The sequence below is a fragment of the Hibiscus syriacus genome, unplaced genomic scaffold, assembly GCF_006381635.1.
Source record: "Hibiscus syriacus cultivar Baekdansim isolate YM2019G1 unplaced genomic scaffold, ASM638163v2 tig00111769_pilon, whole genome shotgun sequence".
Taxonomy (NCBI): domain Eukaryota; kingdom Viridiplantae; phylum Streptophyta; class Magnoliopsida; order Malvales; family Malvaceae; genus Hibiscus; species Hibiscus syriacus.
The window spans coordinates 2,763,220-2,777,480 of record NW_024063172.1 but is presented as its reverse complement, the minus strand read 5'-3'; the positions used below and the strand labels follow the sequence as shown (position 1 = coordinate 2,777,480).

General features: G+C 33.1%; 1 protein-coding gene and 2 pseudogenes across 1 annotated transcript; 2 read left to right on the top strand and 1 right to left on the bottom strand.

Moving 5' to 3' along the window:
* The first annotated feature begins 1,348 nt into the window (after window positions 1-1,348).
* Window positions 1,349-2,589, top strand: LOC120169489 (annotated as a pseudogene).
* A 191-nt stretch (window positions 2,590-2,780) lies between these two features.
* Window positions 2,781-5,559, bottom strand: LOC120169917 (annotated as a pseudogene).
* Window positions 5,560-12,817: 7,258 nt separating this feature from the next.
* Window positions 12,818-13,983, top strand: LOC120169918 (2-oxoglutarate-dependent dioxygenase AOP3-like). Its single transcript, XM_039177975.1, has 3 exons — window positions 12,818-13,213; window positions 13,303-13,627; window positions 13,716-13,983. The coding sequence occupies exons 1-3, from the start codon at window positions 12,837-12,839 to the stop codon at window positions 13,962-13,964; spliced, it is 951 nt and encodes a 316-aa protein (XP_039033906.1). The 5' UTR covers window positions 12,818-12,836; the 3' UTR covers window positions 13,965-13,983.
* The last annotated feature ends 278 nt before the right edge of the window (window positions 13,984-14,261 follow it).

The window sequence follows — 14,261 nt, the reverse complement described above, 5'->3', positions numbered from 1 at the left end:
TATTTTAACTATAAAATATAGAAAAATATTTTTTTAATCTTTCACATGATAAAATAAAATGATTTCTCAATCTCAATGTACATCGTTTTTGATGAAGTAAAAAAATATTTAGAACGAAATCAAATTTAATTATATTAAATATATAAATAAAGTATATCAGATATCATTTAATTATATTTAATGTTCATTATTATTATTAAATTTTTAAATATTATAAAATAATTATTAAATTTATCGAACTAGTATAAAATTATCATTGTGATTTTATTTTTTGATTAATCTAAAAGTGATAGTATCTAAGATTCTCAATCATTTAACAATGAATGTTTAAATTTTATGGTAATCGATGACGTTCAAACCTATAATATCTAAAGATAAAAATCATTCTTTTAACTACTAAAGTAACTTAGTTTGTGCACTATAAAATTATTATATGTTTAAAAATTTGATAATTCTAATAATCATTTTATAGCAATTCAATAAGATTTAATAATTATTTTATAACGATTGATAAAATTTAAAATAAACTACATCATTAATCACCAAAATATTACCATTTTGATTGACCAATATGATAATAACAATTTTTAGTGAAATTACAATAATTGTCTAGTCCGAATCAATTCAATCCTCCTCAACAACATCAATTTATCTTTATTTTAATTAATTATGAAGACATACATATGGTTTTATGTTTATTAGCGTAGATTTAAGAAATTTTTAAAAAAAAAATTAAGGATGTAAAATTAAATAATTAATAAAAAATAATGAATTTGGAATTTTAAAAGGATACAACTAGGGTTGTAAACGAGTTGATTTTTGAGTTCGAGTATTGCTGAGCTCGACTCGGCTTGAAAACTCGTGAGCCTAAAATTTTCAAGCTCGACTTGAACTCGAAACCATGAATTGAATCTCGTAAAAGCTCGAAATGAAAAAAAATCTTAAACTTAAATCGAGTAAAACCTCAAACTCAAATTCAAACTTAAACCTTAAATACATAAAAACTTTATATTATATATTTATTTAAAAAATCAAAAAATAAATGTTAATATTATTATTATTTTATTTTTTAAATAAAATCTTACTATATTATATTTTTTAGTTGCTCGTAAGCTTAATAAAATCTTAATAAAATGTTAATATATTATATTATATTTTTTTAAATAACATCTTAATAAAATGTTCTTGCAGGAAGAGATCCATGAGTTTTGTTGAAGCGGGATCCACTGGTCAGTCATTCAAACAATTGCCAACATTTTTTCCCTTTAAATTAGTAGAAATGTTTATCAAGTCTAGTTCTTTTTTTTTTCCTGGAATAACTGTTTTGATATTTCAGGTATCTGGAATGGGTGGAGAAGAAATGGACTTTCTGCAACAGCAAGGGATTCAGGTGAAGGTGATCCCTGGTATGATCCAGTACTATAATGTTCTAAGATTTGCATTAGCAATTTTATTTCTGATTTCATGTCCTCAATTTGGAAATAGCTATCAGTGTCTTTTGATTTTACATGATATGGACTTACCTTAATGATGTCGGTAAGAAGAAAAACAACAGTAATCAAAAGAAATAAAGCTGAACAAACGAGTAGGAAAGATGGAGCTCAAGAAAAACTTGGGATGGAGGGTTTAAGGATGTTTTGGTGTGTCAAAACAACAGTGCATGGATAGAAGGTAAAGCAGAGTTGTCTTGATCATATGTCATGCATTATACTAAGTTAAGCTAGTTTGAAAATAGTTTCATATGGTAGGAAATAGTTTGGATGATGAAAGGGAGCATTTTTCTCATAGATTATAGCATCTGCTGAACTACTATCATATAGGTTCATGCTTTTGAGACAATAACCTGTAGGTCATGTGTGGACTGCTGAGTTCTGGTTTATGAAAGACGTTTTATATTGAAGAAGAAATGCAATGCACACTAATGTAGAACTGATTGTATAAGAAATGCGGTTCAAATCTAATATACTTGTTGCATTGCATTGCAGGTCTTACTGCTGCTTCTGGAATATCAGCAGAGGTGGGTATTCCTTTGACCCATAGAGGCGTTGCAATAAGTGTTAGATTTCTCACAGGTCACTCGAGAAAAGGTGGAATGGATCCTCTCTTTGTTGTCGAGAATGCTGCTGAACCTGATTCAACTTTAGTGGTTTATATGGGCTTATCCACCCTCCCTCCTCTTGCACAAAAATTGATACATCATGGCCTACCACCAGATACACCACCCGCGCAGTTGAGCAAGGAACCACACCTCAACAGCGCACTGTAAGTACAATCATACATGATTTCTTCACAACATCTAGAGCATCTAATGATTCCATTTTGCAATGCCATACACAACATGAATTAATGCATTAGGGGGCAATTCATTGTAACCATAAATCTTATGCTAAGTATGGATTCTTTTAATAATGGTACAGGCCTTTGCAGAACTAAAGGATCTTGCCGATAAAATCAAAACGGAGGAATTAGTATCGCCAACACTAATCATAATCGGGAAGGTTGTTGCCCTTTCACCATTTTGGCCGCAGTCTTCAAAAGAAGCATCCTGTCTGGTTGAAGCCTAACTAACGGGGTCCTTCCATGAGACATCTAAAATGGTTACTGATCAAGAGGTTTGATCAGTTTTGATTTGATTTTAAGAGAAAATGAGAGGTATATTTCTAGGCTGCTTTTGATCAGTAGGAACTTTCTCTAGGAAATTATGACGTGTTGATTTAACATCCACTTGAGGAAATTGGGAATAAATTAAGAAAAGTGTACATGTTGGACACAAAATATGATATTTCATTCAATCATATTGTATATACATATAAATTAATAATATTATACCTGAAATTAAGGGTTTAACTCGGTTCGTACGACCGACATTATGACATCTAACAAATCCATGATTCGAATCTGAACATCTACAACCCTCTCTTCTCTTATACATCCAAACTGTTTTGATTGTGAACTCAAGGTAAATTGGATTAATCCTCACTAACAGAGACGGGGTTAGCTTTAACTCCAAGAATCACCTTTGTAACTAGACATATTCAATACCCAAAAACTTTGGATTCCAGCCCTAATAAGGGATCCAAAGCACTTGGAGCAAACTTCCTTGCAAAAAGATAGCAAATAGTTGATGGCTGGCCATTATATAAGCATGATTGACCTTCAAAAATTCTCTTAAAGGAACTTTCAGTAATATCAGCTTTCCCGAAAGTGGCCGGATGAGCGCCACCCCTTGACCAGTCGGTCCAAGTAAGAGTTCGGTTTGCCAAGAGATGAGGCGATTGGATCGTCAGCATTGTGGGGAAATAGTGCTCGTCGACATAACAAGCAGGACGACAGAACTCCTTGAACTTGGGATAATAAGTGGTGTCTTTAATTATATCGATAGCAAGCTTCTGTTAACTTCAAACCATTGAGACCCTTTACGCCATTGGTTTAGTGTGATCTCCGGTTGCATGCGATGGTTGTAGCGTCCTCGCCCGTAAGGTCCGGGTTCATCGAATGAGCCCATAAAACTGTGTTTTGATCTCGATATGTAGTGATAGATTATGCTGAAATTGTACAGGGGAATGCAAGACTCGGATAAGAGAATGAACCATTCATTAGAGACGTCTAGTAATGCATTGGCAAGGAGTCTTCTCTCAGCCTCGCACATACTCATCCTTCCCTACTCCACTATCTGCAATACGTTGAACAGAAAAATAGATCAAAAAATTTAAACAAAAATCTTCAGGGAACAAATAACCTACATTTCGTTTGTTGAAATACATTTCTCTTTTCATATGCTAAAATATGGGAATGCATTGTAATGGCGATCAACGCTTTGCTCTATAAAAGGATTTACAAAACACAACATGGAAAAATGCAAGAATGCAGGCAAGTGACAGATTGAAAGCACAAAGCATAAAACACAGTCATTTTAAATGACAAGTTCACCCAGTATTGTTAATCACTATGTTACTTAAACTCGAGTATAAGTGTGGGATACGGTCATGTATTTAACATAAATTTGCTCAATTTTTCCCAAGCTACTCTATATGTATTTAGTAGGCTGTGGAGAGTCATAGTCGATTATCCATATTCAAAATATGTCGAATTCAAAATATGTCAAATACAAATATTTCGAAGAGAAACTAACAGTTGAAACAACATTGGTTAAGAATAAACTCAGAATTGGATGCAGGGTTTGCATATTGCCCATATGATGTGTTCAACACAGGTATGTTTAATTTTTCTAAATCATTTTCATGTATTTCGAGAATCCTTGAAAGATCATATCTTTGAACCATGGCCAAAAATATCTTATACACTACTCATTGATAAACTACATGGCTACTCTAGAAATCTGTAGCAGAAATCAATTCATGATTAACGTAACTCTTTGATAAACTAACAAGGATAAACATATATAAATGAGAACACCAACTTAAACAGGAGAATGAATCAAGTAACCATCACAAAATCTCAACAAAAACGAGCTCAAGAAATTTATGTTGTGAAGAAAAGATGAGATTGATACCTGACTTGGGATCTGTCTCCTGTAGAAAACTGATGATGGTGGATACCCACCAGTGTAGGATGGCAGTGCATGAACATATATAGAGTAAAGCACTTCATGTTCCTTGAAGAATCTGTCCCAAAGTGAAGTCAGTGGCAATGGCCCCTTGGTCAAGAACATGAAGGCAATTTTAGGGACTCTCTTAAAAGGATACTCCTTGATCTGAGGAACAAATGAAGCTCTCCATAGTAATTCTGTATCATTCATATTATGCATCAAGTTTGAAGGAGGCCTAATGAAATTTTCCCAGGTACTAGTAGCATCTTCAAACCAAGGCTGAAGTACAGTGGATGGTGATTTAGCTGCTATCTGTGGGATCATTGAAAATCTTACTGAATACATACTGATGATCGATAACCCGACGCCCAGGACCATAAACAACAAACATATTACAAGGATCCTTAAAGGCAAAGCCCTGGAGAGGCTCGTTTTGGTTGCAGAAACTGGGTCTTTACCTTCCTCCATAGCCACCACCCTTGGCTGCATCATAACTTAAATTCCTCAATTAACAAAAACGAATTTCTGGGTTTTATATTTCCTCTAAAACCAAACCAAGAAACACCCTTTTAGGATCAAAAATTGCCCCAGCAGATAACAAACGTTAAAACTTTGAAAAACTGTCGTATACAGAAAGGAGATATAAATGAGCACAGTAAAGTAAAGCTCTTTTTTGACAAATGTGTTTTGGTGAAACGAGAAGGGGAATAAGTATGGGAAGAGTGAGAAGAAATCCGTAGGAAAAAAAACGACTTTTGTTGTTCCTGTGATATCGGAGTAATAGAAAGAGACACAGATGTATGGGACTTTTCTTTAATGGCTTTAGCCTACAAGGAATGTCTCTTTCTAACAAGTAAAACAAATGGGTAGAACCTCGGATTTGGTGATAAGTTTTGCCTTTTGCTTTGAGTTCAGAGCTGCGATTGTGTAGCTTGGCCTTGGGCATCCATGGCCGGTTTGTATTAACTATGAAGAATGGTGAAGAAACCTAGAACAAAAAACAAAACAAAAAAGTGATTATAAAGTAATCACATTCACTGGGCCAACAAAACAAAGTTGCAAAAAAAAAAAGATGATCACATGTCGAGCTGTGAATGATTAATGGAAGAGTAAATTTCAAACTTTTTGAAGGTGGAAATGATTCGGATGCGAGAAATTTCGCTTAGGGAATAGTTTGTAGGGTCGAGAAAGTTCAGTATGATAAAGTTATGCAGTACTGTGCGGCTGTGCCTGTGCTATTGCAAATTGCTACAGATCCATGGGCTTAAGTTTATATATAAAGCCCAGCAATTGTGACCATTTGACTTTGTTCATTGGCTTAATTCCCAAATAAGTGCCTAAACTCCCTTTTGTGTCAAATAAGTGCCTACGGTTTTTTTCTCATCCGGGTGTCTAATGTTACAAACATTATCCTTTTAGGTGCCCAGGTAGTCAACACCGTTAGTTTTCCTCTTAATTGACACGTGTTAACACCTGGTAATTTTAAAAAATTTATATAATTTTTTTAAAAATAAAATTATATGTTTTTAAAATAGAAAAAACATAAATTTTGAAATAACCCCTAAACTTTAAAAACTTTCATTTCAACCCCTAAACCCACGTTGATCGCCGCCCTTTAAATCGAAGAGCTTCACCCGGCCTCCCTCCCCCCGGCGATCGTAACCCCTATAAATCGTGACCGCTTGACGATCAATCGACCACAAATCGACGTTTTAAATCTCACGAACCCTAGGAAGAAAATCGTGATCCCACACGATTTTGACATTGAATCGGCGACAACTACGACAGCATATAACTAGGATGATGTCAATGACTACAACAACGATGGCGGTGGTGACTGGAGAAGGCGCCGACGACTGATTAAGGTTAGGATTTAATATTTTGGGGTTGTTTTATAATATAAGAAAAGTTAGGTTTCTTATAAACATAATAATATTTTTTATATTTTTTATAAAAAATAAATTTTAAAATTACTAAGAGTTGACATGTGGCAATTAACGGAAAAAACTAACAGTGTTGACAACCTAAACACCTAAAAGGTAACGTTTGTAACGATGGGTAAAAAAACCGTAGGCACTTATTTAACAAAAAAGACATAATTTGGGCACTTAAAATATTTTTAGTTAAAATTTTGTTTTGATAGTAAAATTAGTACTAAATGAATAAAAATTTAAAAAAATTAAAAAGAAAAATGCTGTGTAAACTAGATTTTTAGTAATTCTTTTCTTACGGTCGAATGAAACCAACAAAAATCCAAAGTATGAAACCATTTATGCTTCAATTTAGTTAGGCTTACTTTATTATCTTCTACGTTCTGTATAAGTAGTGAACAATTCATCGGACGATACTTGCAGAGAATTTAGAGAAAGAAAAAAAAGTGAAGGACGAGAAAACAAGGCACTTGATAAATATTTGAAATCAATGGATACCGGTTTCCTTAAACCAGAAAAAGGCTACAAAACTAAGAACAATATAATGCTAATGAAGCCAGAAAATGATCATGCTACCATCAGACTTTCAAACATCCTACAATGGAGGTCGTGATCGTTTAAGAAGTCCAACCTCACTTCTCCGAAGAGTTGGGTCCTCGCTTCTTCCCGAAACCAACAACTGCCGAAACAGCAAACAACAAAACAGTCCATCAAATGCTCAATGTGCAAAATTGCAGGACGAATCACATGCATAAAACTTTTTCAACCAAGCAATTCTAATTGAATGGCTAGTGTTCCCAAATTCAGAACATGTAGACTGATAATACAAAGATTGCTGAGGATATGGCGGTTTTGGTAACTATGCCTGATGATTACTAGTACAAAATAACAGTGACAAGGCACCATATTCATCTTTGTCTGAGATTAAATTCATTCATGAGAATAGGTTGAATGAAAGTTAAATGCAATATATCTCAATGAAAAGTAAATGATTTGGATGAGCACACAAGAACTAAACACTAATAGGAGGCACAAGAAACCAGAAAACTCATCATTAAAATGATTCATTTCAATTAGAGCAACAATAAAAAGGATTGAACACTCATCAAACTGGACTGAGCAAAACCGATTGCTGAAACCCAATTGTAAACAAAGTACAAAATCAATTAACAACAAATTTCAACATCGTAAAGATCAGAAACAATAGCAGTAAAATTTAATCTCCGCCCAAATTTATTTTTAAGTAAATGGGATTACGGATGACTAATATAAACAAGGAAAAGATATAAGCTAACCGGCAGTGACGAAACGTCGGTTGTACTGCATCAGCTTATAGGCGCGACCTCTGGGTTTCTTCTTCTTGTCTTGCTTGGCTACCTTTGGAGTTTGCCCTCTCACTTTCCCGGCGCGTGTTTTAAGGTAAGTTGTGCGAAATTTAAAAAAATTTATGACCGTAACACCCACAGTGGCCGCGATGATATCGGTTATATCTACAATTACGGACCGAAAACACATCCGCAAACGCTATCTAAATCCCTAGTTTAAACGCATTTATGTGTGTTATTTCAAGGTGTTTGTTTCTTGTATCGCGAAAGTTTGAATGATTGGTATTATTATGAATAGAGGTTGAGTTTGTAAGGAGAAGATAGTGCCTTTCTGAGATTGCTGTTGTTAGTCTGAGTGTTCTACTGATTTTCATAGGGCGGATATACTCCAAGGGAGATGATGGTTGTTTTGATGGTTCCATGAGTCCAAAGAAGTTTCTTATGTTAGGTATCTCAACGTTTCTTATTGCTTTGGGTTGATGGTTGTCGGGTTGTATTTGTTTGAGTGGTAGCTTTTATCTTGTTGTGTTGTACTCTTTTCCTCAAAATAGATTAGGGAGATTTTTAACGAGTCACGTGTTGATAAATCGGGTAAAGTAAACGAAAGAACACAAGAATTTTAACGAGGTTTGGCAATGTGCTTACGTCCTCAGTGCCTATGCGGCGCTAGAAAATTTTTATTCAATGATAATAGGTTTATGTTACATCTCTATTTATAATAGAAAACTCTGGTACATAATTACAAAATTAACCCTGTACCGTACCGCGGGGCCGTAGCCCCCGCACCCCCAACCCACATAATTGTAACCCCCTCTACAAGACTTTCTTTGTAAGGACAGTTGATGTTCGCTCACTCCGCTCCATCCCTGTCCTCTTTACCGGTATATTTATGAGTCATACCTTACATCACGCAACTAAGATTTTGAGATTTTTTGTTTAATTCTTTAATAAAATTTTATTTGTCGAGAAAAAAAATAAAACTAGCCCAGAAAAAATAAATTTTAGATGGAAGTGGAAACCAAGAACTAACCAGGATTATAGGGTTCGTTATAAGAGTAGCTATGCTAATATATAGTATTTGCTCCTACGGATTTTTGGTAACACTTGCTACAAATACCATGCTTGATTTGCTGATTTGACAAGTTTTAGGCTTTAAACATTGTGGTCTATATTAAATTAATTATTTTTAAATCTAAACTTATATACAACTGATTATAGGTTGGGACTGGAATTACCGATGCTTGGGAAGGGCCTGTCCTAGTGGTCCATTTTTTTGTTTGATAATATTTTATGTTGCTGTCACTTCAATTATTATCAAATATTATGTAAATATTGAAGATGAACAGAAGACAGTGTCGTAATGTAAATAAACAAGGTGGTTTCTAACCTTGAAAACTATTGGCAGAATACATGATAGTGATGATTAAACAGAGCTTATATACCTGCTTTTGTTATGGTAAATGACTGTCAATGGCAATATAGCTTTCCTCTTTAGGTCTAGACTTGCTTCTACTTAATGGAAGATTTATTGGCAATGGCTTGCTGATGCTCTCTAGAGTTTTTCATAATAGTCTGGGATGGTATAGGATAATATAAAATAGTATTTGTTTGATTTTTTTAAATAAAATATCAGTATTATTTGTTATTATTAACATCACTCAATGGATTCAGTAACATTTAAATATTAGAAAAATGATAGAATGGCATTATATAACAATTCTCATAGTTCACTTATACATTTTATCAATCTGGTTTTAATTTAAAACAGTTTAATAAATTTAATATGTCATATTTAAAAATTCTATCATTATAATCTTTTTTTTCTTCTTCTAAATTGATTGTTCTTCTCTCAAAAGTATTATTATTATAAGGATTTAACAAGAGCTTGTAGTTGCTTTATAATAGTATGTAATTGTCTAAATGTTGTTTTGATCCAATAAACTCATTTGATTTAATAGAATGTAAAAAATATAAGGATTAAAATTATTATTATATCAATTAAATTAGATATCTATTTTAATTTTAATGATAAAATAATATATTTATACTAAAATTTAAATTAAGTGATTAAAATGTATAATTTTTAAAGAAAATGAGATATTTAGTATCAAACATATAATTAAGTAATATGAAATGTATTTTACCTAATTTTCAATATAATACTAGGAGCACGTGGATTTAGTTCACGAAGCGCGGGCGGCCCAGCCGTCATGTCATAGTTTGAGGTTGACTTAACTCTCCAGTCTTACAGCCTAATTTTGATGTTTTCATTAATTGATTATCTCTAAATGCAATTGTCGGGACATGTACAGATAATTAATCTATTTCCAAACAAAACTAATATAGGGAAATAATCCAATTAAATACTCGTATTTAGATAAATAGTAAAATGTTTAATACCCTCAAATATAATATGTTAAAAATAAAATTAAAGTAACACAGTTTATTTTGAGAGATATGCTCAAGTTTTATCATTAAAAAAATTAAATTAAATTTAGTTTTGTAATTGAATTATATTTGAAATATTATTTCAATACTTTAATGATAATTTTTTAATTACAACTATGGAAAGTATATTGGGATGATGTAATTATTTAGTTTGAAGGGACGGTGGGTGGTAGCTGCAATGCAAGAAGGAATGAAGTTTAGATTCAATGACCAAATCTGCTGTAATCTTCTACGGTCGGTAAATTTATTTATTTATTTTGAAATAGTATCAAAGTAATATATTCACGCACCTTATAAATGCAACTGTTTCATCTCGAAACTTTTTTAAAACATTAACACTCTTTTTAAATATTAAATTTGTTTGATGAATTTGACAAGTTATTGATTTTAAGTTTGAAGGGACACTCATGTATCATGATAGACATACGCAATAATTTATGTTAAAATGTGTAAATTTCTAAAATTTTAGAAATTAACGAATTTGTAAAATTCTAAAAAGATGAAATATATTTTCAATATAAATACATAAAAAATTGAAATATATAAGAATTTTTTATTTTCAAAGAAGCGATTACCCCATCCGTACACCTCATCCATATGGTGTATTATATTCAAAAAAGAATGATGTACTAAAATCCATATTTAGTAATATAATCATTTTCCATATTTAGTAAAAAAGAATGATGTACTAAAACCCTAACTAAGGGCATCCTCTGTCAATAGTTATAACTGAAGCATTGCTCTTCCATAATTTAACTTTTTAAGGATTTTATAATTTAGTCTTTAAACTTTTTTTATTTATAAATTAGTCCTTTTGGCCTAATATCACAAAGAAAATAATAACTAATTATAGAACAAAAATATGTAAAAAAAAACTTTCTTTACAAAATAGTCATTAAACTCTATATTTTCATTGTAATTTTAGGAGCACGTGGGCTTAGCTCACAAAGCGCGGGCGGTCCAGCCGTAATTAGTTTGAGGTTGACTTGACTTCCAGCCTAACTTCGATGTTCTCTTTAATTATTTATTTCTACATGCAATATTGCAATTGTCGGGACATGTATAGAGAATTAATCTACTTCCCGGGGGGGGGGGGGCATAGAGAATTAATCCAAATAAACACTCATACTTAAATTATTAATAAAATGTGTCATGCCCTCAAATATAATATACTAAAAAAATAAAATTAAAGTAAAAAGGTTATTTTGAGAGATACGTTCAAGTTTTATTATTTGTAAAAAAATTAACTTAATTTTAATTTTATAATTGAAATATATTTGAATTAGTAATTCAACATTTTACTCTAATGATAAATTTTTTATTGTAATTATGGAGAATATAATGGGATGAAGTAATTAATTGGTGTGAAGGGACGGTGGGTGGTAGCTGTAGTGCAAGCAAGAATAAAGTTTAGATTCAATGACCGAATCTGTTGTGATCTTCTACAGTAGGACTATTTATTTATTTTTATTTTGTCTATGCAAAGTCATTTGTTAAAAATAATCATGTTTATAAATAAAATGTTAAAATAATCATTCTTAATGTAGATAGCTGCTATCACCCCACACATAATATATATAAATATGCACACACTAGTATTATACAGTTAGGCCAATCCAAATATCGAATGTAGCTAAATTAAAAAATGACATAAACCCAAATATGGCACAATAAAAAAATATTAATAAGTGAAGTTTTATTTGCAATATAGTTCTAATTAAATATAAAATTAGCTGACCCTTATTCTCATATGTAATGGGGTAAGCAGGAGGTAGGATAGTAGGCTGCCCCCAACGCCAGGTTGAGAGCAACTTCCGTGGGAGACCTCCGAATTATGAAATACCCTCTGTGGAACTTGATCCCACGACCTCAAGGTTAAGAACCTTGCGCTCTACCAACTAAGCTGGACGGTCATTTCATAGTTCTAATTAAATGTAAAATACTTTTAAATAAATTTAGGGTTTTTTTATAGAAAACCACTAGTTTTATTAAAAGTAGAAAATATTCAGAATTATAATGAAGATTTACAAGTATAACTGTAAACATAAACTATATTATAATTATGATATTTTCTTATAACCATTGATACAAAAACTAGACACCTAGGTCATACAAGGATCAAAGAAAGAAAAGGTTAAAAAAACTTAATCCATATGAAATGGATGAATTGAATCAAGAAACTTAGATTCATAATTAATCCGATTAAAGATTCCCTTTAATTTAGATTTAAAATGACGAAAGTCGGTTTTAATAGCTCTAAACTGGTATACGTTGAATCGTTGATCATGGAATCTAGTTTCTCATTTGGGCGGGGATTTTGTCTAACTTTTTAATCAGTCGAGAGAAAGTCAGCTACATTCCTTGGCGGTTAACCAACTAAACTATACACAAGGACGGCGGCCGGGAAACGGGAGACCATCTTTACATTATATTAATTAGTAATCAAATGCAAGCCCCCCCCCCCCCGTCGTCTATATAAGCAAATCAAATCCACATGCAACAAATATCATCTCAAACCCTATTGTCAATAACAGATACATACATACTCTCATTTCTTTCTCTGCATAAAATTAAGCTCAGATAATGGCTCACCTGAAATCTGCTGCTATGAAGGTACCCGTCATCGACCTTTTCGATGAGAATTTGAAGCTCGGTAGTGACGGTTGGATTTCGAAATGCAAGGACGTTCGAGCGGCGTTTGAGCAATACGGGTGCTTCATGGCTACGTATGACAAAGTTTCTTTACAACTTCAGGATGATGCCTTCCTCTCTTTGCAACAATTGTTCAATCTTCCTACAGAAATTAAGGTTCAGAACACTTCTGATAAACCTTATTTTGGTTACTTTAAACATCCTTCCATCCCTCTCTCTGAAAGCATGGGCATTGATAATCCCACCCTTCTTGAAGGGGTTCAGAGTTTCACCAATCTCATGTGGCCTAACGGGAACAAAACTTTCTGGTATGTGCAAATAATATATACAGTTTTCAAACCCTACATTTTGATCAGCTTGATATTTACTAACATTTTGTTTAAAAATGGTTGATTAGTGAAAGCATTCATGCGTACTCGAAGCTGGTATCGGAACTGGATCGAATGGTGAAAAGAATGGTCTTTGAAAGCTATGGTGTGGGGAAGTACTACGATTCCCACATTGAGTCAACTGATTATCTTCTTCGACTGATCAACTATAGGGTGCCTCATGAAGATGAACGTGAGATAGATGCATGTCCGGATCACACTGATAAGAGCTTCATGACCATACTTCATGATAATGAAGTTGCAGGTCTACAAATTAAAACAAAGGACGGTGATTGGATCGGCGTCGAGCCCTCCGGTACTACGTTCGTTGTCATGGCCGGCGATGCTTTGCTGGTTAGTGAAATAATCAATGAATTATTCAAATGTTGCAAACTCTTTCTTTTCTAAAAATTAATCAGATGGTTGGATTGTAATTGTATAGGCATGGAGCAATGGAAGAATTCACTCTCCAATCCATCGTGTGATCTCAACTGAAGCTGAAAAGGAAAGATATAGCCTTGCATTCTTCTCTTTTAGTGGGGAAACTATAGAAACGCCCAAGGAGCTTGTTGATGAAGATCATCCATTGCTGTATAAACCCTTTCATAACATGGACTTACTTCGACTCTATTCCCTTGATGATGTTCAGAAGTATGTCGACTTTATGTCCCAATCCAAATGCACAGCATGACCTTACATATGAAGAGAGATTTCCTTCATGGAATTAAATTGTTGCTTTGTTTGTTTAATCTGTAAAATTGTTGATGAATCAATTGTGAAGCTTATGAATCTGCAGCTGCGCTAGCCAAAAGTGGGTGATTTTCGTTTGGAGTGTGATGGTGATTTCTGATATGCGGCCTTGGAGCTTTTGGTTCGAGGAATTTGTTTGATTTGTATTGGGTTTGTGGAGTTCTGCAGAGGCTGCGTTGATTACTCTGCGTTTCAGTATTTGTTGTTTGACTATGACGTCTGTTTGTGTGATGTATTT

Coding starts and splice junctions, on each gene's coding strand:
- LOC120169918 (XM_039177975.1), top strand. CDS start 12,837: ATGGCTCACCTGAAATCTGCTGCTATGAAGGTACCCGTCATCGACCTT. Junction 13,214..13,302: donor AACGGGAACAAAACTTTCTG/GTATGTGCAAAT, acceptor ATGGTTGATTAG/TGAAAGCATTCATGCGTACT. Junction 13,628..13,715: donor TGGCCGGCGATGCTTTGCTG/GTTAGTGAAATA, acceptor GTAATTGTATAG/GCATGGAGCAATGGAAGAAT.